The following is a 23,389-nucleotide window of genomic DNA, read 5'->3' as shown; positions in this document are numbered from 1 at the left end:
AATAAAATTAAACAAACAACAATCACAAGTTGACAGTCATTTAATAGATTATAACGGGTTGTTCAAAGAGTGGATAACTCAATCCAGTGGAAAAATCTTATCTAGCAGACAAAATGTTCTCCAACCAACACTGATTTTATCCACTGGATAGCATTAATTATCTGGTGAATAAATTTATCTGCTCTTTGAACAACTGGGCCAGACAGACAACTGAACAGTAAATAAATCAATTTAAAAAATCCTGAGCAAACAGTTTTTCGTTCAAAATTTCATCATATGTATAGAATTTCACATTCTATTATTTATCACTTGTTTTTGTTCGATTGATGAGGAGCATGTGGCAGAAATATTTTAGTAATGATGTATAGGTAAGGCGTTGTTCACAAGTATTTGCCTTTTAATTCTTGAAAAGCTTAGATAGGCAGTTTTTACATCAGATTAAGCCATTAATCAATAAATGAATTGGTCCATGATTCAGTCAATTGCTCAATCAGTTAGTTAATCCGTTAATTGATCAAATAATGCTGTACTTTGTTTTGTCTCGATATGCAAACACATGAGGTTGAAAAGTTTTACACTTACAGTTTTACACTCACTTTTTGCAGTGAGGTTCAAAGCAACTCGGAAATGGCCTATTTCCTCGTGGATGGATCGGTGTGTGCATGTCTGTGACTCACACACAATTCAGCAGCCACGATCAGATGGGAACATGCTCCAAACGCAACGGCTCTAGTCCACAACCCTCGACGTCAGCGGCCGGGTATTGTATTGCAGTTTGAAAGTACTGACATTCCGCGAAATCAAGATTTACATAGTAATAAATTCGTGAAAGACATACAGTACTCGTCAAACCGATTCAAGTTGTTCAGTTGTAGCTAACCTAACCTGGTCTCTTAAGAATCACGCATGTCTGAAAGTATATACAAGTGATTTGATTGTGGCGTAAAACCGGTAAATCAAGTTGAAATTACAACTGTTCTGTGCAAACAAAACGATAAGCGCGTGACTAATACACGACATAACAAAAATACGATTGACTGTTCGTGACAAAGTAAGTGAGCAATGAAATAAGTTGAACGGCCTCCACAGACTGGAGAAAAAGTTGTTGACAATTATGTGAATTCCACAGATTCCACGACTATTTTCGCTCGATAAAAGCGTTTCCACAGACTAAAGACCAAAATAATCCATAAATTAATTTTTGTTTGGGAGAGTTTGGTAACTAGCGTTCCTGCGCATGTCAAACCGCAACAAACGAACACTAAACATGGTTTCGCGTGATTACATAAAAATATACGATTGACTTTTCGTGACAATGAATAAGTAATGCCGTCTCTTTCTGAGTAAATTACAGTCGTTGAAACTGAAAAGTGTCCATTTTGGTGAAACAAGACGTTGACGCTCGATGTTGGTCAGTAATATCTGCATCAAAATCGTTCTAGCAAATCATGTATAAGCACGCATCTGGGGAATCAAAAAGCGTCATGTGTCGTTGCTTGTTATTCCACGTGCTTATATATTTACATATTTTCGCCCAATTGATACTTTTCTAATCACTGACTCGTATCCACAATCGTGACTATCGTACTTTTTCTGAAATGGCGTCTTTGAACGAGATGAGAAACCGTGCCCCAAAGAGGAAACTTACCCACGATGTAACCAGACAAGTCTTCAAGGCTGCTGCGACTGGAAATGCTGCTAAACTTGATAGCGTGCTTCAATGCATGGACATAAGCGAGCGAACCTTGGTGTTTGGAACTAGCAGTCGCTTGCATCTTCTTGAGTGTTCTGGAGACGCTCGAACGTAAGGCCGCTTGCCAGTCAAGATGTCGGCGGTTCCATTTCCACATAATGTACACGACAGAACACCATTACTGGTGGCTGTTGAAAATGGAAACCTTGGCTGTGTAAAAATACTTTTAAGGTACAAAGCAGATATAGAGGGTCGAGGGCTACAATACAGTTCGTTTGGTGCATGCACGCCTTTGTTTGTTGCTGCTCACCAAGGATTTCTTGACTGTTTTGAGATGTTTGGTTGTACATGGAGCCGATGTGAACGCACGTTCAAGAACAAACAACTTAACTCCTCTAATGGCGGCCAGCATCAATGGTGACGTAAATGTTATAAGTTTCCTAATGTCACACAAGGAGCTAATGTTGACCTTCAGGACAATAGCGGCAATACAGCGCTTCATCACGCCTTTCTTAATCTCGACGAAAACGAACCAGTTGAACTTGCTGACACTCTTTTAAGTCTGCTTGGAGCATTCCAGTTACCCAACAATCGACGGTTAACGCCTCTTCTTGTAGCCAGTAATAAGTGCATTGTTTCAGTGGTAGAGCATGTGATCAAGAGACCGGAGATTACAAAAGAAGAAAGAGTTACTGCTCTAGAGCTACTTGGTGCTTCCCTTGCGGTTAAGGAATCAAATTTGTTCCCTGAGAGCCAAAGTTTATCGCTGCCGTTTGAGTTTATGAAGCGTGGTTTGGAAGAAAGGTTCCAGGAACCTTCGTATCCCTTAATTAAACAAACAATGAAACCTGTTGAAGCTTATCAGAATAGGCAGGAAAGTCAAACTCTAGAGGAACTTGCTTGGATAGAGGGTGATTTTGATGCATTGCTTATGGAGGGTCTTGTTATTAGAGAGAGGATCCTTGGAAAAGACAATGTGGAACTTCTTAATCCAATTCAACTTGTTGCCCAACACCACCGTGGTCGCCAAAACTTTGATATTTGTTTAGGGTTGCATAAACACGCACTTGAGATAAACAAGCTCTGCAGTCAATCAGTTGCTTTGGATCTGAATAATTTAACTCAAACTTTTTACACCATGGTTGAAAACAAGTTCCGTCCGAGACAAAAGGATATTGTTGGAGTGCTTGTGGAAGCCGCAATGGCTCATGAGAAACAGACTGGACAGTGAACTTGACAAAAGAGCTTGAAGACGAACCACAACGACTGAAAGAGGAAAAGAAGAAGGTTCTGAAAAGCCGTCTATATTCTTTACTAGAATTTTTTCAATTCTTTACCAAAGCTGAGTTCTCTGATGAGGAAGGACAAGCAAGTGTTTCATGGTTACCGCTAATGCTTTCCCGCTTTCGTCCTCGTGATGATCAAGGAAATACATTGCTGCATTTGGCTGTTAATTATAAAACCCCACACAAATATCTCCCTAAATTTGAATTTCCATGCGTCAAAACATTTAAGGTCCTCTTGGATGCAGGGATCAGTGTTAATGCCATCAATAACAACGGAGATACTCCGCTACACAGAGCTGTGACTTTCAGACCCAGTGGTGACAAATTCCATTTGTTGACCGACATGTTGAAGTTGTTGTTAGATGCAGGAGCTCACCATGATTTTGTCAACATCGACGGTAAAACACCCACAGAGATGGCTCGAACTGATGAGGCCCGCTGGATTCTTTCTGAGAGAAAAACGTTGGAGCTGAAGTGTATCGCTGCCAGGGCTGTGAAAAAGTTTGGACTTCCTTATAAGGGGCTTGTTCCCCAGACAGTTGAAAAGTATATAAGTATGCATTAAATGTACATTAGCAAGCAAAGGCGGACTATTGTATTAATGAGGTAATTGAGATGCAGCGTAGGAGGGGATACTCCGCACAACTTGTGAATTTAAAAACAGTGAAAAATGAAATAAGTTTAAGTAAAATAAGGGCCTCGAGAAACTGAAGGAAAACGTTTCAACAATTTATTGCATTCCACAACTGTTACTGCTAGATAAAGCTTTTCCACGCTCTAAAGACCAAAATGATTTATTTATTTTTGTCTGTGAGAGTTTGGTAGCTAGTGCTACTGCGCATATCAAACCGTTGACTTTGAACAATAAACATGGCGTAGATGCACATACTTGTCAACAACTGTCTCACGAACTGACAACTGTTTTGTTGTCAATAACAATAAATAAATAAATTCAGTGTTTGAACCAAGTTATTGATAATAAACTGCCAAAAAAATAGTTATCGATTTTAAGTCAGTTTTCCTTTTCAAAAAGGAAATCAACTTGGCTAATTTGGTTGTCGGTAACAGAGACCTCTTTTTTGTTGTATTCTCCCAACTGACGGGCGCCAGGGAAAGAGACTTCTGCCCTGCTACGGTTGCTTAGCGACCGAGCTATTCGGGCTCATTAAATGACAACGGAGTAATTGTAAACGAATGCCGTCGCAAGAGTCAGTGGACATAAGTCACGGCCAACAAACAATAAAGGGAGCATGTGTTTTGTAAGCGACGTCCACGACTAGGGACGGCGGTTGAATCAAAGTCCGTTTCGATCTAGGGCAGAGTTCTCTTTTCCTCTCGCCCGTCAGTTCATCGAATTCAACGGAAAAGAGGCCTCTGCTAGTAGGGAAAAACGCGGCAGTTTTATTGTCTATAACTTTGAATAACGCGTCTTACCTAAGACACGATAAGATAACTAGATTTAAGGACGTTGCCTACTAATAAGGAAGCATTTTTGCGTACTTTATGCAGGAAAAGCCAATCTTAGAAAGGGCAATTGGACTGAGTACAAAAAGAAAATTGAGGTAACCACGCATTTTTTGTAGAGGTAATTAAGCAACATTAATTCTAAAAGGCGCTAAATTACAAAGCAATGTAGGCTTTTTTTCCAAAATTGAAGTTTTATTATCTCTGCAAAATGTATTGTTTCCCCCAATTTTCTTTTTGGATACTAAGAGCTCTTGCTAAATTCTACTTTCTCCGTATAGTTTTAAACCGCGCAAAAATATCCCTGTATTAGTAGGCACCACCCATAGGAAACCCGCAGAACCTATGCGCAGTAACAAAAGTAGGCACTGTCCTTTACAGGAAAATCTTTGGAAATCAAACAGTCTGAGATTGACAGATTTGTGAGATCCTTGGGAGCAAGGGTCAATATAATAAGTGATTGTTTGTTAGGAATTACACAAAAAAAAAAACAAGATAAACAAACCAATGGTTCATTAATTAAAACTAAAACCGTTTCGGATCGCGGGCGCTGATTAGTCAAGCATGTCGTCACGTAACGCGTCATCAATCGTCCCTATGGTAACTGTAAGTTTTAAAAAACTTGTATGTTTCTGTTTGATCCTGGTGTCATCCATAGCAAACCAAATTTCATTTATTTTACTCCCCAGTTTCAATGTAAAAACAAACACGGTTGAGAACAGAAGATGGTCGTGTCACAAAAATCCGAGAATCAAGTTTACACGGACATTGTTCGAAGTTTGAAGCAGAATTTTCGAGCCGAAATCCAAGCGCCTTCCACGGCGCACGGTGAGAGAAAAGTACGAATTCGAACAAACTGCTAGTACAAATCGCAGCTCGCAGAGGATCATTGGCAAGAGAAATACAACTGCCACATGAAACAGAGTGTTCGTGGCTTTTACACGCCGGCTTCAGTCGGCGACGTTTGTTTGGATGTCAGAGATCTTGTCGAAAAAACGATCGGTTGTGATCAAGAAGCCGAGAAGGTCAGTAAAATGACTAGAAGCTAGAACATGACACTTCTTAAATATTTACAATATAGAAATATGAAATACCGGGCAATAGATTTCAGAGCTTACATTTGAGTTGCTTCATGACATTTGACCTTTTTTTTTCTTTGTAGTATTATTTTGCAAAATCAAAAGGAGATTTTTTTTTGTTTAGGTAGGTTTTTGAAAGTTTCTTTTCGCCAAATCAATTTTTTTGCTGCTTACAAAGCTGACAGGAAACACCATATTTTGAGGTACGATTAAATCTTTTTGCACAATTTTCATATCGTCACAAAACGACCTACCAGTAGATTTGACAATGTGTATTGAAAAAAAAAATTAAAAAAAAGGAAAGAAAAAGAAAAACACAAAACAAACAAAGCATTAGCCGACTTTACTGCTGCGAAAAAAACAACCTTTTCCCGGGTTAAAGAGAAATCGTACAGGGGCCTTTCCGCTTGGACATCTAAGGGATCATGATTTGGAAATGTCGGTAAAAGATTTAAATCCCCCTGATTTGATTGAGTTCTGACCCGAATTTAAATCAAACTGCGGGAATGTTGTTGGTGTCGCCGGACGTTGGTGTACAGCTATTATGTGCGCACGCGTATTCTGATGCTAGTGAGTTTCCTTTATATCAATTAATAATAAGAGAAAAAATGACGAGGCACTGGGGGGAAACACAATCTATTGTAGGATAGAACTCCAACTAGGTTGTAATTGCTCATGATAATGTTCCAAAAGAATTTTCACGGGATTTTCTTGTGTTTGATATTTCAGTTTAAAAATCTCAGTTTTACTGACGATCCCTGTGAATAGGAGAGAAAAAAGGAGGAAGAGAAAGCAAACACTGGTGAAAAGGTGGGAAATTTAATAACTTTTAATGTTAAGTCGAGGGAAAGTGCTAGCTAAGTATGAATGATGATAAATTAAGCGCTGAAATTAGAATTTTTTGACATTCAATACTAAATCCGAATTGAAATAAAGTTATGTATGTATGAAAAATACTGAAATTGCAGTCAGGAATGGACATAATGTAATCTAACAATTGTGTGCGACTCTGACTTGTAAAAAAACGTTCACCAAAAAACGTTTATCTATAAACATATTGACGTTCCGAGAATTTAAAGCTCACTCGCGTGATTTGTTGTCTCGCTCGGTGATTTTTCGTTACGCGTCGTGATTGTAGCACGCGCAAACCGTGAATTGTTAGATAGGCGTTTGCTTATTTCTCACTTTTTAAACCGACGAAGGCCTTAGATTTTCGGCCGAAACGCCGTCTTGCTAAGTTTTTTAGATAAACGTTTTGTTTTTAAAGTTTTTTAAGAACCTTCCACCCGTTGAGCTCGTTATTTTCAATCGTATGCAAATAAAGTTACGTGCACGTGCCGAGATATGAGCGCGCGCGTGTGTTGGTCAACCAACTACAGAAAACCAAAATGACGTTTGATCACGAGAGGGGCGAGATTGTGGCGCAATTGGGAAAAGGTGTTCACACGCTTACAATCCAGAGGTCCCGGTTTCATGTCCTTTGACCATTTTGATTTCTTTCAGAATAGTCCGCATTAAGGCCGGCCAAATGGATACAGCATGTTGGTGCAACATCGTCCAACAATCACATTGTTGCACGATGTTGATGGATGTTGACAGAAGTTTGACTTCCATTAAACATCGCCTTCAACATGGTGAACATCATATCTTTTGTTCTCAGGTGTGAACAACAATGTTGAATTCGTTTGCCCACGGAGTACATCATTGCTGAACGCGCGCATGCTAAGCTGACTATGCCGGTCTCTGTATCCATGGCAATTATTTATTGTTTATATTTGCTACGCGCGTTACGCTACCGCGTGAGTGTTCAAGTTGCACCCGCAGTATAGCGAACAAACAAAGTTTGAATGTCGATCAACGACGAAAGCTTCAACACAATCGATGTCTCTTCAAATAGAAAGAGAAAGGGCAAAGGAGTAAGTAAAACTGTTAAGACCAGAAAAAGCGAGGATATGTTTTTTTTTTCTTTAGGTTTTAGGTTTTTATTATTATGCACTGTTTCAATGGTTTACAACAAAAGGAAATTACAATATATAAGAAAATTAACGTAAAGACAGCATTAAATTACATAAATGTGAAATAGTCCGACGGGGAGGTTGATCGGTCTCGCGCCATTTCTTGGGCAAGCCAATATGGCGCGGGTTTGTTTGCTACGGATTCTGGGTAGATTTTGGTCCCAGACTCTTGCGTTCAAGTGTTACATCAAACATGTTTCATTCGTTTGGCCACCTCGTTCAACACTGTGCATTATCGTTCAATAATGCTAGATGACGCTGCAATCGTTTGGCGGGGCCTTAACGCTTTGGGTCCGTTCAGTTAATGACATTATTAAGTGCGCGCTAGGGTTGTGGTAAGCAAATACGGATTCGATAAAGCGATCCCTCAATTTTGTATCAAATGGATCACAAAGTTGAGTTTTGTTCTTACAATAACTCAGTTTCTGGTTTGTGAACACTATTTTTTATCACCCAACGATGAAAGTAAGTTCACGAAGAGCTAGGCCCTTTTGCATGCGTTTGATCTTTGCTATGAAAACCCAGTTAAAAGCCACGCATGCGCGTTTGACCAAAAAATTGTGACTAGTTTTAGTGAAAATGAACTGTTTCCTAAGGAATCGCTCATTAGAAGTTCGTAAAATTTGACAAAACATTAGTTGTCTAAAAATGTAACTCGCCTACAAACAAGAACTCAAATCTGACGGCGGGTAAAGTAGTTTTTTCAGGGCAACGCGAACCCTGTTTATGCTAGTTTGACGCCTGTTGGGGATTTTCTCTCGAAGTTTTCTTGCAGTCTTTCCCGTTTGCATGATGCGAAAGTAAAATATTTCACCGAAAAAAGCAAGCGAAATGCTGAGAGAATTCTTCTTTACGCGCGTATTGAATGATACGTTCTTGTGCCATTGTAAGGCATCTTCCTTAAATAACAGATTGCTGCAAATGCAATGGAAATTATCTGATCACGCAAAAACATTTTGCTGTTCTCTGTTCTCTGTGCCCTGTTGCCATTGTTGAGCAACAATGTATCAATGTTCAAACAATGAAAAACTTGCACTGGCACCGAGTGTGATATTTTTACGTTTGAACAACGCGAGGGCAAGTTATTTGTCGCAATTAAGTTTGAGTCAGATGTACTCACATTGGAAGTCGACACTTATTTACAGGTTAAGATCTCGTGCGTTACTGTTTGGCCATTTAATTTGGGAAGGCGTTTTCGGGTTACATTGGATTGCCGGCCAAATGAGTAAACATTGTCTTCTGCTTGCACAGAAACCAGACATATTTCCGTGCTTTTACATCAAACAGAAATCCCAAAGAAAAAAGAAGAAAGCTTGTTTCTCATTTGAAGATCAAGGACGGCTGAGTAAAATAAAAGCCAAGTTCTTCCAGTACAGAGGCAGATTGTCAGCTTTGCGAGCGGGACAGTCATTTGGCGAATGTCTTGGTAAAGAAAATATTATGCTTATGGTAAGAATTCAAGGTTTGTTGAATGAGCTTAAGGTTGATTTAAAATGGATTTAAAATGGACTAAATAAAATTGTCTTCTGCGAGTAAAAGCGAAAACGTGCTGCTTGTGGTTTATATATTGAGCTATTACCAACGTGAACCTTTCCGCAGGTTGTGGAGGCGATGAATGAACGCGGGAGTCAGAAAAGAAGTTCTACAACGTCACCATGGCCAAATACAGTGACTTTAACAATTAATTACCCGGTGTAATATTAGCAGCAAATATTACCACAAATCTCCCTCGGTATAGTGAGAACATACAGTACTGGTCAAATGCAAGTTGGCAGTCTTGACTGAGGAAGCTATATTCTCGATCCTCAATCTTTGATGTGGTTGGATAAAGATAGACAAATCAGAGCCAGGAAAATTGTGTTCAAAAATCTGGCTCTCTACGTTTGAGTGAACCAAGTGCATGGGCACTGTTACATGAGGCAATTTTTGGCCTACAATTTGTAGCATATTGCTGATGAAAGGCCTACAATTTGTAGCATATTGCTGATGAAAGCATTCTGTTGTACTAACAATGCCTGCAAAAAGATGAAATGCTTTTTCTGCAGCCCACAGTGCAAGTTTTCTTCAAAAGACAGTCGTGTAGACGTGGCGTTAACATGCACAATTTTATCCAGAACTTGCCTTGTAATGGCATTGCATTGCAATTTGCAGGAGAAATTGCCTCATACTCAGTGGCATCTTAGGCACTTGAGGCTTGCCAAAAGGAGAATAATTAACCAAGGCAACATACTTTTATCTTCATTGATTGCTTATTTATTAACTAAAACTTATAAGATTACAATCAATGATTATTTTGATTCCATTTGTTGGTGAAGATGGCTTTTATGAGTATTTAACTTTCCCTTGACCACATGTAAAATTGTTATTTACCTGTGAATTTAAGCAGTTGTTCATTCTAAATTGACCAGTGCCAATAAAATGGTCAATGCTAATCTAAAAATAGAAAACTCTGACAGTCCATAGCCCCATCCACACTAAATATGTTATTTTTTATGCAAAAACTCATACTTTGTAGCGTAACATCAACATTAAAATGATCGAAAATACTTATGGAAATGGAGACTTTTCAAAACCCTTCATTTTTAGTGTGGACAGGTGAAACCAAATACTGTTGAAAATGGTAGCGTAAATAGCTTCAGATGGCATCGGTTAAACTTCCAAATCTGAGCATCTAGACATGTGCAACCCCAGGTACGAGTACTTTTTTTTTTTTGAGCATTTTAGTGTGAACTGGAACAGGAACAAAATGATATGAAAATGCTAGTGGGAACAAGAATATTATTTTTTGCTGTATTTTCAGTGCAATGTAAATGGAGACTTTTGAAAGTGTATTTTATTTAGTGATTATGGGGTCTACACCTGCGAACTATCTTGCACTATTAGCTTAGAAAGTCTTTTGCCTGCAGATTGAAAACATCAATCTCGTGCATATATGCTGTCTACCCTTGCCTGGCTCATCAATTCCAACTACTAGTAGACCCCTAACCAAACAGCATGTAAATTCTATTCAAACTCAATGGGATGTTACAAGTTGTGAACTATCATTAGGATATTTGGAATCAATTGGGTTACCTTTTGCAATCTCTGGCCTGGAAATTGTTGGTTATCTTCTACTGCTATCTCGAATGTGTTTAGACAGAAGGGTAAGGGACTTTAAGTGCGATTACATGTATGAGATTGAACACGAGTACGACTTTTCTAATCTAAGGCACAGTTTTTAAATAATGACTTGCCACACCAAGCTTGTTTTGGAGTCTCCATGTCTGATTGTAAGTGACAGCAAAGTGCAACAGTTCTTGGCCGGTGACTGATTTTAAATTTCAATTTGTACTTATACTCATAGCATACTTCTGAAGGTCCGTAGTGTCAGCATTGTTCAGAGATCGTCCGAACATTTGTGCAAAGCTGGAGACTAATTAAATCAATCTCTTTGCAGGTGTAGCAGTCCCTGTGGAGAACTGGGGAAGCCTGACCTGTCTTCAGTTGTTCACTGCTGAATTAATCTTGTATCCTAATCCTAGTCGTTCAGAATAAATATTAGGAAATTTTGCCAAAAAATTATCGGATGCTATTACTAAAATGATATTCTTACATCTATTCGTCCAAAACCAACAAAACAACTTAAATGAGCACTCTTCCAGTATTATTTTGCTCAGTATCAATCACTGCCACACGACCTTGTAAGACGTTTTCTATCTTTCTTCTCTTCTTTTTATAATTAGTTTTCCTTTTTCTTTTTTTTTTCTTTTTTTTTGTCTTAACAAATATTGTATTGTGATTTTAAAGGGCATACAATTAGTAAACTATATTATGCCCTTCTCCACTCCTTTCTTACGCACTGTAATCTTAATAATACATACGATCATATGGAGTAAATAAAAGAAACAAACACAAATCTGGTATCTAGAATCATCATGCTCTTTGGCCAGCAGTTCGTGACCTTGGAAGATTCTAGGAAAAAAAAAATGATTGATTGCCCTGTTAACAGATCTGCCTTTTCATGCAGAAAATGTTCAAGTAACCAAGCAATCTTGTATACCCAGAGTCCTCAAGCTCTTTAGCCAGCAGTTGGTCGCCAGGAGAGACTCTGGATATCAGAAAAAAATAATTTTTTTGATTGGCTGCTCCGTAAGTAACGGCAGGCATTGTTTTACCACAGAAATCCTGGGGTGAAAAAATATCCCAGTTCCCCAGAGTCTCTCCTGGCAGCCAACCGCTGGCCAAAGAGCGGGAGGACTCTAGGTATGAGATTGATAACCCAGAGTCTCTCCGGTATTTTGGGTATTGACGAGAAAATGCTCTTGATTTGTAAAGTTTCATTATTTTATCGCTAAGACACGAACAGCTAAGAACTGCTTATAAAATGTCTTTCTAGTATTTTTCAACTGAAGTCTCGAGGCACTTAACCTTTAAGTGCGAGTATTGAAAGAATCAGCAGCAAAATATAAAACCGGTGAACACTACTCTATAACTTGGATGGAGTAGCAGCCTTTTTCTTTGCCCTCATACTATTTTTAGACAGAAATTTCAGACCTGGAGCCAGATTTAGGAAGCCATACTAATATACGATGTATTCTAAGCACTGCCTCTGAACAATAGTCTGTTGTTATTCCAACAATAGACTTTTGTTAGGAAACAATACTTGAGACTTACCTTAACTTATTGGGAGGGCTGAATAGAATAGTCTGTTGCTATTCCATCAATAAGTTTTTGTTAGGAAACAATACTTGAGACTTACCTTAACTTATAAGGAGGGCTTCGTAAATCTAGCCCTGGCTTTTGGAATTTTGCCCTTTTTCAAGTAAAAATGGAAACATTGTATACGGTACTCCAGACTCGCAGGCAAAAGGTATGGGATACATTTCCAGACTCCCAATGTAATACGACCAAAATGTTTGTCACAGACTGTGTTTTCTTCTTCAATGGACTGCAGGTTCCCCCAATGTTAGAACAGGTGGCACTGTGAGAAACCAATTGCGACTTGAGCTTTCATCGCAGCGTTTCCAGCATGGATGTAATCGGAGGATTTCATATGCATCGCTCTATTTCTTCAGAACGTTGGCTTTCCTTTTTTTTTTTCCCATTTTCGTCTTAGGTCAACGCTTTGGGAATGGTTTGGTGAGCATCTTACATTTTTTGTGTCATAGCTCTGGATGAACAGTTGGAATTCATTGCAGCTGTGGGGTGGACCATTATTGTCTCTCACAAGTTTATTGGGAATTCCGTGTGTACGTCGAGTACCTTTGCAATCGGGTCATTAATTAAAATCACATTGGCATTTAACAATGCGCCATTCAAACCGCGGAACAATCACCCTTCCAGTGTACCTTTATACCTTATTGGCAATTTAGTGGGTCGGTCACACTTTTTTCTAGTCTCTGCTGTTAGTTCCAGGGTAGTATTTTACATCAGAGTCAGGCGGACTTGCCAGGAGAATTTTTTTTTTACATAGCAGGCGTGTAAAGCTGGTTGGAATGAAGTCTTACATATTGTTAGAAACTTTCTTAGGGGAATATATAAATAATAACTGGCGTGTAGAAGGGGAGACCACAACAGCTTCACCAATTATAGTTGACCATATTAAGTGGACAAGAGGCGTGAGATTTCTGAATGTGCGTTAGTGGCAGACGGGCGAGGGAATACTACTCCCTCACTTCTTGGGCTCCTTCCACAAAATTCTTGAGCTGCATTACAATATGGACCTACTAAAGCAGATAACTATTTTTTGACTTCGAGCACTAAATTTTCGAGGGAGGGCCAAAGTACGTTATCAATTGTCTGCGCGCTAAAATTAAACACCTGAGAAGAAGCATCATGAGTGGGATTAAACGTGCCAAGACATGCGCAACGGTCATTTGGGATGGTCAGTAAATGGGTAATCTGATGATCGGAACTGAGTGCCTGCGTGTGTTATAGGAGCAAGGGAGCATAGTGCATAGTAAAGTTTGTATGATTTTCGGTCTTTTTAGGGGAGGCAAACTATCCGGCATTTCAAGAAAATGTTCATACCAGAATTTATGGAGAAATCCGTATTGCAGAGCTGAGATTTCATATGATACGTGGGCTCTCTTGGACCATGTGAAATTTCTGGCGATTTAAAAGAAGTACAGTTTAGATGAAGGTGGTCTATCCACAGCCATTTGAAAAATACCCCTTGCTAAGAGCTGCTATAGCACAAAATTTAAGTCTATATCATTTTTACCTCTTTCGGACCTAAATAGCTGTCTGTCATAAGAGAGATGAGGAACTTGAATAGCTGAATGCCATTTTGGGAAACTTAAAGCGTGAATAAAGCAGCAAGGCGATAGTGAAACACACGTAACAAAGGATTGCAGCATCAGAATCTCATTTCTTTATTGTTATCGATAAACCATTATAGGTGTTTAATCCTTTTAACGCATGTTTACAAGGAACAAATTTAAGGATCGGTGATTTCCAGTAAGTGACTTTGCCTCATTGGCATTAAGCCTATTTATGGTAATAGCAGTAGTAAAGCTTGATGTTGTCGTCCACTTCTCCATAGGGTATGGATCCACCATAGTCGTTGTTGGTGTTATCATCTTCAGTGTCCCATTTGAAGAAATTTTCCCTACAATTCATGCCTTTGACGTACTGACACTGATAGGATGCCTTATACAGGATGAAGGGGACGTCGGTGGGGAGTATTATTTTATTGGTTGCGAATCCATCTCTGCGGCAGCAGTACTCGATTTTGGTGTTCTTATCAAACCTGCCGTCTGGCATAGTCTTTCCCATGGTATTCCCGTTGAAATAATCCTCGTCATCCCATTTTATCCATCCCTGGGTGAAACCTGAATGAAAAAAGTATTGAAAGAAATGACTTGGCTGTACCAGGCCACTCTCCTCTTTTGATCAGTTAGGGAAAAAGGAAGATAGAAAGGGAACATTAATTAAATTATTATCTTGTCATCAATGCAACTGACTCATGCATTCATTCATTCATTCATTCGTTCGTTCGTTCGTTCGTTCATTCATTCTGATTCATTCATTTAGTCACTCACTCACTCACTTACTCACTCACTTCTTAACTCTTACATTCGTTTGTTCTTTTATTCCTTTTTTCCTATTATTCTAATCACCTGCACTTTTTCCTTATTCTTTTAGTTACTTACTTAGCTAGCAAGCCAGCTCACCTTCTAGCAAGCCGCCTTGTTTTTTTTTTTGTCTCCAGATATTCGCGTGGCCGTGTATAATGGAGAGTTTGTACCGTCAAAAATGTGTTCTTTTACACCCCTGCCCACAAAATAACCTGGTGGATTATGCCCTCTGCGACTTTAAACGCTCATCACTCTTTTCAAATTAAAAAAAGACCATCACAACTTCGTGAAGTTATGAGAATTTATACGGAAACAATTTGGTGTGAAAGGTCGTTGCTCGCCAAAATTGATATCAACATGACAACAAAATATTTACTGCCAGGTTTTCTTTATTTTTTTTATTTATTTTATTTTATTTTATTTTTATTCTTTTTTTAACAGAATGGAATATTCCTGTTTTAAGGTTACCGTGTACCTTTGGGGGTGGCTTCAGTTTAACGGATGTAGCGCCTCTCGGTTAAATCACAGAAACCCAAAACCCATATCAAATTAAAGCTTTTAGAACTGGGTATTCAAATATTTCACTGCTATTCCAAATTAATAAATTAAATTCCCAGGTTTTCCGTAAAGTCGAAACTTGAAGGTCCAATGTGATTTTTATATTTTGGAAGTTTGTTTTTTTTCTCCAGGTCAGGATCCCAAAAGCTTAAAAAGCGTGTCGGGGTTTTCCTTAATTCGATTACGTTCAAAAGTTACAGAACAGTACTTTCAGAACTGCGAGAAAATCATGCGGAAGGAACGCACGGAAATGGCTTTCAAGGAAAGAATTTTTAGAATTATCGAACTCCCCGACATGTTTTTGTTGATAACGTATTTTTCTAGAATCTCGCCAAATTTGACTGAAATCGGCCAAATCGTTGTTGATTTGTAACTATTGAAAGTGTCCCCTCCAAACGAAAATTAAAGTTTGAAAAAACAGCGCTTTAAAAAAAAAAAAAACTCGCTACACAAACAAGTACCGCCCCTTAACGTCTTTATGGAAAATTAGCCAATCATTTTGCAAGCTACTTTTTCTTCCGTTCATCTCTTGTGAAATTTTTTTTTTCGCAGTTTTGCACGTACTCGCCGTTCCAGGGTAATCAACTCCTTCGCCATTTTGTTGGATATCTGCGGTGTTCGTTGCACGTCGATTTTGTAATCTGTAATCATTATGGGAAAAACAAAACGGCGACTGAAGCCGTCCTCATCAGGCAAAGCTGTTGGGCCGAAGCAGAAGCAGGCAAAATTGTCAGCACAAAGAGCTAGGGAATTATCGGGGAACCACCGTAACCGCATGTATTATCTCAGTAAAAACGAAAATTCTTGCTACTCTTTGAAAATCCGGCGAATACATCTATTTGAGCGAAATATTGTTGAGAATAGCGAAGTTTCGATTGCTTCTTATGAAAAGCCAACAATGACATGAATATTAATAACTTAGAGTTAGCTTTCAGATGTTGGTAGTACAAGGGTTAATTTAGTCAAAGTATACAACACTTTGCAAATAATATTGAACGGCAGGGGTTCACATTTCAGCGCATCTGCATAAATCTAAATGGTTTTTTTTTCTTTCTTATCAACTTTATAACTTCATGGCCTTAAAAAAACCTACTCACCACCCTGCGAGCAGAGCCTCCTCTTGTCTTTTTCTTTACTGAGGAGAGAAAAGGAGGCTCTGCCTGAACCGCGTCAACTCTTTGAAGCCGCCGCAGCCCGAACTTGTGGACTAGTCAATCTTGCTTTCTCTCTTCAAACTGTTTTTTTCCAGTGCAAGCATCCGTTTGGTGATAAAACCGATGGTTATAATTGAGCCCGCTGTACCATGACAAATTAAGATGGCTGCGAGATCTGCTCGTCGTGCTCGAAGCCAAACACCAGTTATTCTTGACGAGATTCTTCTTACATCCAATTCACGCGTGTCTGACCGGTATTTTGAAATTTGAACGGCGTTTTGAAATTTACTTGTCAGTTTTGAACATCGCCAATGCGGTGAGGGTAAAAGACGGAAAGAGTTTGCGGAATGGTATGTGGAATGGCGTGCGGAATGGCATAATTATGCGAAACACGATTTACGTGGGAAATAAATTAACTGAAGAGCGCGTCCTGTTTTCGCGCCAATTTTTTAAGAGCAGCAGCTTTTTTGATGCTGCGGACTCTTGCTAAATATTAACAACAATTCGAGGATTTGATCGGCTGATTGTTGATTTGGAAGAAGTGAGGGTAAAGAAAGCGATGAAAACTGTTTATAGTTTTCGCATTCAAGGAACTATGAGTAAATCCGTAGTAAATTAAATTTCATGTTCACTTTACTCCATGCGACTTCGGTTGACAAAAATAACGTGGCAGCGTGAAGTCTTCTCAGGACAAAGATTGATCCTTTACCGAGGGCAAATAATAAACATTTTTTTCTTTTTTTTTAAACCCTCGGTAAAAGATCAATTCTCATACCCTGTATGCTCGGCGGACGATGATTCATTTATCATGAGCGGGAAAATGAACAACAATTTGACCAAAATGCATTTGTGATAAGAATAGTTTCACAACCTTTCACACAACCAGTGTCGATAATTAGACACCATACTTGTCATCTGCTTTTTTGCTCTAGAGCTTTTTCGCTTTTAAATCTCATTTTAGGACGTTGGGACGTCTGGCACTGAACTATGAGACCCTAATTAAAGACGGATATGTTTAGTTCGATAACGCGTAACTGAACTATAGCTACCTGAATCACCGTATTAAATAGCTAGGTAGCTAGCTCAGCAGCTCAAAAGAGACTTGCGTACTTGTCGCTCGACAAAAATGTAAGGTGAGAAAAAGTAGAACATATTTTTCCCATGAGTTGTACAAATTGTAACCGTCAAAGAGTCTGATAAAATGACCGAGTTTAAATTTAAAATTTCTCACATAATAGTTTTGGCCTTGGACTGATGTTATTTCTCCAGTCTGGTGTTGCTTTTTGTCTAGGCTACTCGCTGCCACGTTCTTTTTGTCAACTAGAAATTTAATTTATTCTTAGTTCCTTGAATGCGAAACTTCATCGATTTCTTCACTGACACCGTTCCTAACCAGCGATCAGACATGTTCTATCCCAGGCGTACATTTTCTAATCCTCGATCTGTTGTTTGGTTGTTTAATGACCCCTTTAATAGTCCGCAACATCGAAAAAAACTCCTGCTCTTATAAAATTGGCGCGAAAACAGGAAGCGCTCTTCAGTTAATTTATTCTCCGCGTAAATCGTATTTCGCATAATTATGCCATTCCGCACGTCATTCCACATACCATTCCGCAAACTCTTTCCTCCTTTTACCCTCACCGTCGCCAATGAGGTTTCAAATTTCCCGTAGAAATTAAGCTTTTTTTATTAAGCTTTGAATTGTTCCTTACATTACAACGTTAAGTATTTCTAGAATAAAAATTGTTTCCCAAGTATTTTCAATTTTTTTTTTCTGTTAATGCGTCCTCTTCGGAAAGATTTCCAGAGAAATATTTAACATTCCATTCACTTGTCGGACATTACAAAGAGAAATTCGAATGTTCATTTCATTCTCGGAAATACTGGTCACGCATGACGTGAATTGACTGTAATATAATTGGTATGTTCCATGGATTACATGATTTGATTTTTTTCAGGCTCAGATAAGTCCGTCTCTCTTCCAGCTCTTCCTACCGGACACGGCAAATCCTTTCCTTTATCAACTGGCGATTCCGTTAATGAAAGAGTTATCCAAGCGGTCAGATGAACTTTCGTTTCATGTTCCTTCGCAGCCGATGTTAACGGTGGTTACACATCTCCTTGACCTGAAAAATTATCTGAAAGGCTCGCCTTGAAATGTTGTATTTGAGGCAAGCGGACGCCTATTAAGCATATTAGGCCTGGGTTCGAAACTGTATCCTAGCAACATGCAGCGCATGCTCAATAAAGATCTTACTCGATTCATGCAGAGTCCTTCTCGCGAACGCCAAAATCGAGCAAGCTAAAGAAAGGCTCTGCTAGCAGGGTGTCTACTCACATCTCCTTCAGTAATCACATTCTATAATATTAGTCCAAACAAAATGACTGATGACCAAAATTCATAGAAAATGCTGGTGGATCGTACTCATATTGTCGATATTGAATTTTGGCGTTGACCCATATGATTTATTCCACAGTTGATGTGTTTACAGCTATTTAAATGCGAAATAACACAATCATACGAAATTTATTACCACCCGAGTTACAAATTAAACAGGCTTAGTCACAGCAAGCAAAGGCGAAAAAGTCTTTTCATGCATGGGCATGCACAGAACTGTGAAATCCTCCCTTTAACAGAGAGTTCTCAGAGGATGGTACATGTTCATGTAACTCATCCTTCTGCTCTCCGACTACACCCCCACCACACCCACCCCCTTCCATCCTAATCATTAATTGACACTCAGAAAGTACAACATTTGTTATAGTTGCATCTGCTTTATTTGCATAAACAAAATTATGTACTGATAACATGTGATTGTGGTTGTTTTAAAGAAAATTTCAGTTGGTAGTATGGGAAGTGATTTCTCTTTGTTATAAGTAGTCAGTGAATAGTTACGAGGCAAGACTGGAGGGAATTGAATGGATAAGAAATGGCTATATTTTTGTAAAAGAATTCAATTCTCCTTGAGTCTCATCTGCTGGCTATTCACTACAGTGGAACCTCGATTTAATGAAGTCGCTGGGAACCGGCCAAATTTGTTCGTTAAATCGAGGGTTCGTTATATCGAAAACCTCGATATAACGAACTTGACGGGAAACGACTAAAATATTCGTTATATCGAGGTCATAGTTAATGATTGATTTTCAACACAGGTGACTTCTGTCACGCAATTCAATGCAAATTTCGTCACCCAGAATTGCCGCGTTTTGAGATGCAATTCATTAAGCATGGTGGCTTTCAGTAGTAATTATTTTCACTTTTGAGCAGACGCGCAGCTTTTGTTACAAAAAAGCGGCACTTTCAGAGTGTTGATCTGTTCAACGTTTATCTTCTGTCGCGTGTTGACATTGTAATTCGTTATATCGAGGTAGATTTTACGTCTGGGCTTCCGGATTATGCTCGTTATATCGAAGAATTCGTTATATCGAGGTTCTATGCCATACATTTTACTGTAACTTTGGCCGGGATATTGAATATCGTTCGTTATATCGAGGACTTCGTTAAATAGAGGCTCGTTAAATCGAGGTTCCACTGTAATGAAGTTGTTTGAGTGTACTTTGTATATCAAATTTTGATATTGACCAAAAGTACATGTACCAAATGAAATTGAAATGGCAAAAGAAGTTAGGATGTAAAGATTAATGTTTATGCTACATCTATGCTGGCAACACTACCTACAGGGGCGTAGCCAGGGGAGGGTTCCAGGGGTTCCGGAACCCCCCCTCTCGTGTCAAGGAACCCCCCTCCTATTTTTAACAGTGATTTTATCCCAGTAAGAGTGTAATGGACTCTCGATTCCTGAAATTCTTCGTTTTGTTCTATGCTTACAATAAGTACAGTGAACGTCAGTATGGTATCTATTTGCGTTCCATTTGCATTTTCGGAGACATGAGCAGAGCTGGGATTCCTGTGTAACAAGATGCACGTGTGTGCACAGCAGAAATGCCCGCGAAATTAGTAGACGATCCACAGGTGTTGTTCGAGCTGGTGGTTTTCCCACCAGTGCCGTTCAGACACTCGCAGCATGCGATCGAGAGTGCTTTCCTAACATCCAAACCTTGATCGGCATTTTGTGGACGTTGCCGATAACGTCAGCTGAATGTGAGCACTCATTCAGTACACTAAGAAGGTTAAAAACATACCTGAGGTCGACCATGTCAAGCGAGCGAGGGTCTGGGCTGGCGTTGATGAACATCAATTGCCACCGAGACATAAATATGGAGGAAGTGATAAACTCGTTCGTTCAACGGCAACCAAGACGTCTTCTGTTTGCGTAGCGTAAGTCTTGTACGTACGTAATGTAAGGATTTTAGACCAACCGTTTTCGTTGGAGCCAATTTGGAACCCCCCCTCCAAGAAATCCTGGCTACGCCCCTGACCTAAACTAAAATGTATGAAATAAATTTTATCTTAAAATGAAATTCTTGAAAGTGGACTTTTCTTATTATCACTTACCTTAACAAAAAAAATCTAGCATTTAGGAAGTGGGTATGTGAGATTTCAAAATGAAGCTGCATTTGTGAAATATAGGCGCTTGACGTTTGTGCAAATTAATGGCGGTGTTGATATTGACGTGCAGTTATTTCAGCCAGTTGTTGTTATTGTTCTTTTTCTTTAAGTCTTTGTTGTAATTGCTTCCTTTTACCTATCACCTGGAGTCTTATGAAAAGAAAATGGCTAGAGAACTACACTATCTAAAGAGCGTACTCTGGAGAGTGCCACAAAACTACATCCTGCAGCTCTTTCGGCTTTTCTGAGGTCAATTACCACGGTAAATAATGTTTCTCCTTGCGACTTGTGGATGGTCATTGTTCAGTCTCGTTAAGCAATCGTTGTTCCTGGTATGTCCAAAGCGTTTGTAATCGCAAATCTCTTCCTTGTTCAGTCTCATTAATCAGTCGTTGTTCCTGGTATGTCCGAATGCACGCCTACCTTGGTTGTACTGCCTGTGACACCCCAATCTGCGGTTCCTCTGCTTCTCTGTTTCCTCCTGACGGTGCTGTCTTTGATGAGCCAGGCGACGTTATCTTCGCTCTGTGGTTTCCTGATGTCTCCTTCTTCTTTGCTGCTCGCGCTGAATCTGAAGTCACCTTTCACGTTGTTCAGAAGTTTCGTTGTTTAATCTCCCCTGGTGAATATGTCTTGTCCCTTGTGCGTGCTCCTGTGGCTCATTTGCATCACAATTTGGTCGGGTTTTACCAATACCAAACCGATTTTTTCACTCCTCGATGAATTACACTTTCGGCACTAAATACCGTTAAAATCATTTCAAGAAACTTCCGGATCCTTCATGAAGAAAGCACAACCGCCAATATCTTCAATACACCACCACTGAAGGCTTTCAGGCGTGCAAAGAACCTGAAGGATTTGCTAGAAGCACTCTACCTCAAAACCCTTCGAACCTACCAGCAGGAACCTTCCCTTGTAACAGGACCGTTTGCCGTACATGTCCCCACGTCAATCTGTCTCCCACAATAACAACACCCAAAGGGCAGGTTAATGTCACAGGGCATTATTCCTGCAACACGGACAACGTGGTTTACTGTTTGACATGTACCAAATGTCCATCAACAGTTTATATCGGAGAGACTGGTCGTAGGTCGGCGGACAGGTTCAGAGAACACCGTAGGGATGTCATCATCGGGAGAAATGACCTTCCTGTACCCGCCCATTTCAACCGAGAGAACCACACACTCAAAGATCTGAAGGTTGCGGTTTTAAGGGCAGGCCTAGCCAACCAAGAAAACCGGAAAAAGCAGGAGATGCGGTTCATTTTCAAATATGGAACTGCTAGTCCTAGTGCCTTGAGTCAGGACTTTAGTTTTGCGTGAAATGTTCGTTTTTACTTGCTAGTTCGCCGGCATGCTCTGTCACGTGTGTTGCGCGCATGCGCGCTTTTATGAATTTGTGCATGCGAGTAAATGTCGACCTGAAATGTCAACACTGAACAATAGAGGCGAACTTATATCCACGTGCAGACATTCCAAAAAATTCCTCTTAAAGACCGTGCTCGCTTAGATTAACCAATCATATCCGTCTTTATGTGACGCCATTTTTGACAGTTGCCTGATGATTGCTTCGTAAGAAACATGGAACTCTGAGTAGCAACAAATGTCTTCGTCCAAATAATCCAACTCTGAAAATCTACATATTGCTCTAGTTTATATATTCCGCTCGAATTCGCGTGGCTTGGCTCCCGAGCGCGGGCCTTCAGCCCGACAAATTTATTAACCTCGCTACGTTCGAATAATAGCAATAAAAACAAATAATAATAACAATAAAAAAGGCAGCTCGTGAGGCGCGATTTACGGACACGCGAGTTAAAACAAGTGCGTCTCCAAGTATTCGCTTGGTTTGAAGATTTTTAGACCTTTGCCTACTTTAAAGTGTACCTTAAAGCTATTGTGTTCTTTTATCTTAGTTTCGTACTTGACTGTAAACGCAAGTTATTCCACTAAATACAAGATATTCGAAGTGTGAGAACGCGAGGGGTTCAAGACTTCAGAAGGACCGTTCTCGTGATTATCGCAACGGGTGATTATATCGGCAGCAATATGCTGTCAATCAAAGTAAAATTTAACTTCCGGTGGTGATCGCTTACGTCCCAATTTCTCGGAAAATACTAACCCTTTTTCTAAAATTATTTTTTTGTTTGTAAGAGCTTACTGGGAAGTTTATCTTCTTTTAAAACAAATGAAAATCCAAAATTTTTTTCTCTGAACGTACAGGGTAACTTTTAGTTTTTAGCTTGTTTGAGTGATCGTTTTCCGTTGTTGCAGACACCAAAGAACCATCTTCCCTCCCACAGAAGACGAAAAGCAACCTGGTCAAGGTAGGGCTTAGAACATAGAGATATGAACCTTGAAGAAGTAATATAAAGAAATCTTCTAAACATGAAAAGTCAGTTTTGTAGACATCATCGTTTGTCCACTAAATTTTTACCTGTCACCAACCTTTAGGGCAAGTTCTTTTCTTCAAGATGCAGTATTCTCCACTTGGCCAATTCAGAATACCATAAGGCTGTGTCTTAATGCAAAACTTTTGCTCCATATTATTTTTTTTAGCAAGGCCAGCCAAATCA

General features: G+C 39.4%; 2 protein-coding genes across 5 annotated transcripts in view; one reads left to right on the top strand and one right to left on the bottom strand.

Annotated features, from left to right (window-relative positions):
- Nucleotides 1-5,066: 5,066 nt before the first annotated feature.
- On the top strand, nucleotides 5,067-11,408 carry LOC146470949 (uncharacterized). 4 transcript variants are annotated; one of them, XM_085121365.1, is made up of 4 exons: nucleotides 5,067-5,468; nucleotides 8,825-8,986; nucleotides 10,124-10,228; nucleotides 10,974-11,408. In XM_085121365.1, exons 1-3 carry the CDS (start codon nucleotides 5,358-5,360, stop codon nucleotides 10,202-10,204), a joined length of 354 nt encoding a protein of 117 aa, XP_084977491.1. In that variant the 5' UTR covers nucleotides 5,067-5,357; the 3' UTR covers nucleotides 10,205-10,228; nucleotides 10,974-11,408. The 4 variants fall into 4 exon arrangements, with proteins under 4 accessions (XP_084977491.1, XP_084977490.1, XP_084977492.1 ...); XM_085121364.1 differs by having other exon boundaries at nucleotides 10,124-11,408; XM_085121366.1 differs by lacking the exons at nucleotides 10,124-10,228; nucleotides 10,974-11,408 and adding an exon at nucleotides 9,137-10,107 and having other exon boundaries at nucleotides 8,825-8,963.
- Nucleotides 11,409-13,872: 2,464 nt separating this feature from the next.
- Nucleotides 13,873-23,389, bottom strand: part of LOC146470948 (uncharacterized) — a 16,727-nt gene continuing 7,210 nt past the window's right edge. Inside the window, exons 5-6 of the mRNA XM_085121356.1 lie at nucleotides 23,262-23,389; nucleotides 13,873-14,349 (exon numbers count right to left, since the gene is read on the bottom strand). The exon at nucleotides 23,262-23,389 is cut by the window's right edge and continues 160 nt beyond it. Coding sequence (XP_084977482.1) covers nucleotides 14,006-14,349; nucleotides 23,262-23,389 — 472 coding nt within the window. The 3' untranslated portion in view covers nucleotides 13,873-14,005. The remainder of the gene's footprint in view (nucleotides 14,350-23,261) is intronic.

This window comes from Pavona decussata, unplaced genomic scaffold (genome assembly GCF_977016875.1).
Source record: "Pavona decussata unplaced genomic scaffold, jaPavDecu1.1 SCAFFOLD_108, whole genome shotgun sequence".
Lineage (NCBI taxonomy): Eukaryota > Metazoa > Cnidaria > Anthozoa > Scleractinia > Agariciidae > Pavona > Pavona decussata.
Note: the sequence above shows the minus strand (reverse complement) of the source record. Positions and strands in the feature narration are given on the sequence as shown.